Source organism: Phalacrocorax carbo, chromosome 2, assembly GCF_963921805.1.
Source record: "Phalacrocorax carbo chromosome 2, bPhaCar2.1, whole genome shotgun sequence".
Classification (NCBI taxonomy): Eukaryota; Metazoa; Chordata; class Aves; order Suliformes; family Phalacrocoracidae; genus Phalacrocorax; species Phalacrocorax carbo.
Window position 1 is genome coordinate 20,177,477 of NC_087514.1, and position 3,017 is coordinate 20,180,493.

At 55.2% G+C, this 3,017-nt stretch overlaps 1 protein-coding gene across 4 annotated transcripts; it reads left to right on the forward strand.

Moving 5' to 3' along the window:
• Positions 1 to 267: 267 nt before the first annotated feature.
• TMEM74 (transmembrane protein 74) lies at positions 268 to 2,776 on the forward strand. Of its 4 annotated transcripts, none has more exons than XM_064442226.1 (2): positions 268 to 384; positions 1,365 to 2,776. In XM_064442226.1, the coding sequence occupies exon 2, from the start codon at positions 1,571 to 1,573 to the stop codon at positions 2,531 to 2,533; it is 963 nt and encodes a 320-aa protein (XP_064298296.1). In that variant the 5' UTR covers positions 268 to 384; positions 1,365 to 1,570; the 3' UTR covers positions 2,534 to 2,776. The 4 variants fall into 4 exon arrangements, with proteins under 4 accessions (XP_064298296.1, XP_064298298.1, XP_064298299.1 ...); XM_064442228.1 differs by having other exon boundaries at positions 1,413 to 2,776; XM_064442229.1 differs by lacking the exon at positions 268 to 384 and adding an exon at positions 425 to 646 and having other exon boundaries at positions 1,413 to 2,776.
• Positions 2,777 to 3,017: the final 241 nt, after the last annotated feature.

Consider the following 3,017-nt stretch of genomic DNA (forward strand, 5'->3'; position numbering starts at 1 on the left):
TGATGACCGAGCTAGACGCACGCACCAGAGCAACCTCACAACGCTCGCTTTATTGAGGCTCCTCTCCAGACCCATGCCTGGAATCCGGGGCTCGGAGGGCGCTGGCTGAGGTGAGGTTTGAACCCCGGAGCGAGGCCCAGCGGGGCGCAGCTCCCCGGTCCCGCTCCCCACCCGGGCGGCTCCGTGCGCGGCCCCCGCGCCGCGGCCGCCTGCGGACTACAACTCCCAGCGTGCCGCCGGCCTCCCGCCCGCCGGCACAGCCCGCCCGCCTCGCCTCGGCGCTGCCCGCCTCGGCGCGGCGCGGCTGGGCTGGGCTGGGCTGGGCGCGGCGCCGCCGCCCGGCTGCGCCGCGGGGCGCCGGCCGCGGAGGCGGGCGGGAGGGAGGTAGGTGGGTGTGCGGGGCGGGCGGGCCGCCCTGCCGGGCAGGTGGGAGCCCGCGGGGAGGCGGCGGCGGCGGAGGCGTGCTCCTGCTGGCCGCGGGGCGCGTGTGTGGCTGTGCGTGTGTGCGCCCCGCGTCGCGCGGGTCACACAGTTGCGGCTGGATCCACGCGCTCCCCGCGCCGGCGGGGATCGCGGCTCCTGGCGTGGCCGGTTCCCGCCGAGGTCCCGAGAAGAGCGTGAGTGAGCGGCGTCTGTTACCGATCACGTAAATGCCATAGGCGCACGTGTGTTTTCTGGGCATGCAACACATGTGTGGGGCTGCAGGCTTTGCCTCCCGACACCGGGCGGTCGGCCTCCGGCGGGGCGGGGCGGGGCGCGGGGGAAGGGGGCAATAACGAACTAATTGCAGAGGAGAAGTAATATCCTCTTTGAGTCATCAGTCTTTGAGGCATAATTTCATTCCGAAAGCTCTTAATCAAACTGGAGATCTGCTATAGGAAAGCACTGCTTTTCCCATAGGATTATCAGATTTCCACCAGAGAAGCCAGATCCTGGATTATTAAACTACATGGGATTTGTGTGTTTCTTTCTAATTAGTCGGTGAATCTGAGTTTAAAATTCTTTATTTAGAAGGGGGCGGGGGAGATCCTTGCTTCTAAAAGAATGGACGTCTCTTTTCTCTGGCATTTTACACAGTTATTCTGGTTATCCTGTGCTCCGTAAATGACTTACTGCCTTAATTGGATATCGGTGTCAAAGGTTGATTAGACTCCCTAATAGATTTTGGATCTGCAAGAGGATTGCAGTTTTAAATGCGTGGTTAAAACAATCGTGTTTGCCATCTCCCCTCGAACATTTGAGAGGAAGACTGATGCGTTACATTTGCGTTATCTTCTCTTTGGTTTATTAATGTATCACCATGAGGTTGTCGGGTTTGGTGGTGGTGGTGTTGTTTTTTTTCCCCTCTGCTATTTCATTTGCAGACCGAAAAGAAATGAATGTCAGAGAGGATTTGTTTAATCATTTAACAGCTGACACAAGCCATGTCCCTAACAAAACGTTGGTGAAAGCGTAGAAGATTTCTGAGATACAGCAGCTCTGGTACAGTGAAGCCGCTCCCGTGGGCCAGGGGCAGCGTTTGCTGAAGGATGTGGTAGCCCAGGAGTCGGGGCTCGCCAGGACGAGGTCGATGGCTTGCATGGAGCTTCTCTACCTGGCCGAGGAGAGCAGGCAGGCCCCCCTGGGCACCGCTGCCGGCTGGAGCCTGCCATCCCCTCCTTACGAGCAGCAGCAGCAGCAGCATGAGGGGGGCGAGCTGGACCCCAAAGCACCCGCTGCTGTGGCAGCCCTGCACTGTGAAAGGCATCGCAAGGTCTTGCAGCGGGGCCCTGTGGCTGAGCCCTCCCTGGCACCCCAGCCCACTACCCCGGGCACCGCTCCCCCGGAGCAGGGGGCACCTGCCAGCACCTCCCAGCCCTGCCACCTGCCCGAGCGCTTGCCCAGGGAAGAGGATGGAGGGAAGAAGAAAGCCTGCTGCTGTGCCCAGGAACTCGAGACATCATTCACCTACGTGGATGAAAATGTAAACCTGGAGCATGCAAGAAGTCCCCCTAGTCCTACAGGCGGCCACTGCCAGGATGCCCCCCTGCAGCAGCGGTCCTGCAGGGAGCTGCCACCTGAGTGGGTGCACGATTCTCCTTCCTTGGTCTCTGAGGAGGATGATGCTGCCTCGGAGGTGGCGGCTGGGAAATCCGTGGACTACGGGTTCATTAGTGCCATTTTGTTCCTGGTTAGTGGCATTTTGCTGGTGATCATTTCTTATGTGGTACCCAGAGACGTGACTGTGGATCCCAGCACCGTGGCTGCCCGGGAGATGGAGAGGCTGGAGAATGAGAGCGCTAGGATCGGGGCTCACTTGGACCGCTGTGTTATCGCTGGGCTGTGTCTCTTAACTCTGGGGGGAGTGGTGCTCTCCAGCCTGCTGATGATGTCCATGTGGAAAGGGGAGCTGTACCGGAGGAGCAGGTTTGCGTCCTCCAAGGAGTCTGCGAAGCTCTATGGGTCTTTCAATTTCAGAATGAAGTCTGGTGCAAATGATAATATGCTCGAGCTGTCATTAGTTGAGGAAGATGTGCTTGCCGTAGATAATTAGTGTGGTCATGATTTTTAAAGGCAGCATTTCTACAGGAAAATATGTTTTATTAAAGAAAACAGATACAGCTAAAGATAGCTGGTGATGCAGTTTATTTGTCTGACAAGAATGGTTTTTTTTCTTAAGCTCTATAATCGAATGTTTGCAGTAAATGAGCACTTGTTGTAAAGGGAAAATGTGCCAGAGAAAATGCAACTGATATAAAATAATGAAAACCACTGAATAAAAAGAGATTTGTGATAAGTAGGTTCCTCAGATACTCCTTTATCCTAATATAAAACATTCCATTGGTGTCTTGCCTATATAATTTTCTTATTACTCCCATACAGAACAGGAACGACCTTGACACTTTGGAAGCTGTTAATTATTGCAGCCTGCAGAATTATTAACAGTCTACTTGGTATACTGTTAAGAAGCAGGGCCAATAATCGAATGGCAGAGCTAATATTTAATTAAGAGAGATGCTTTTTATCCTTTCATTTTA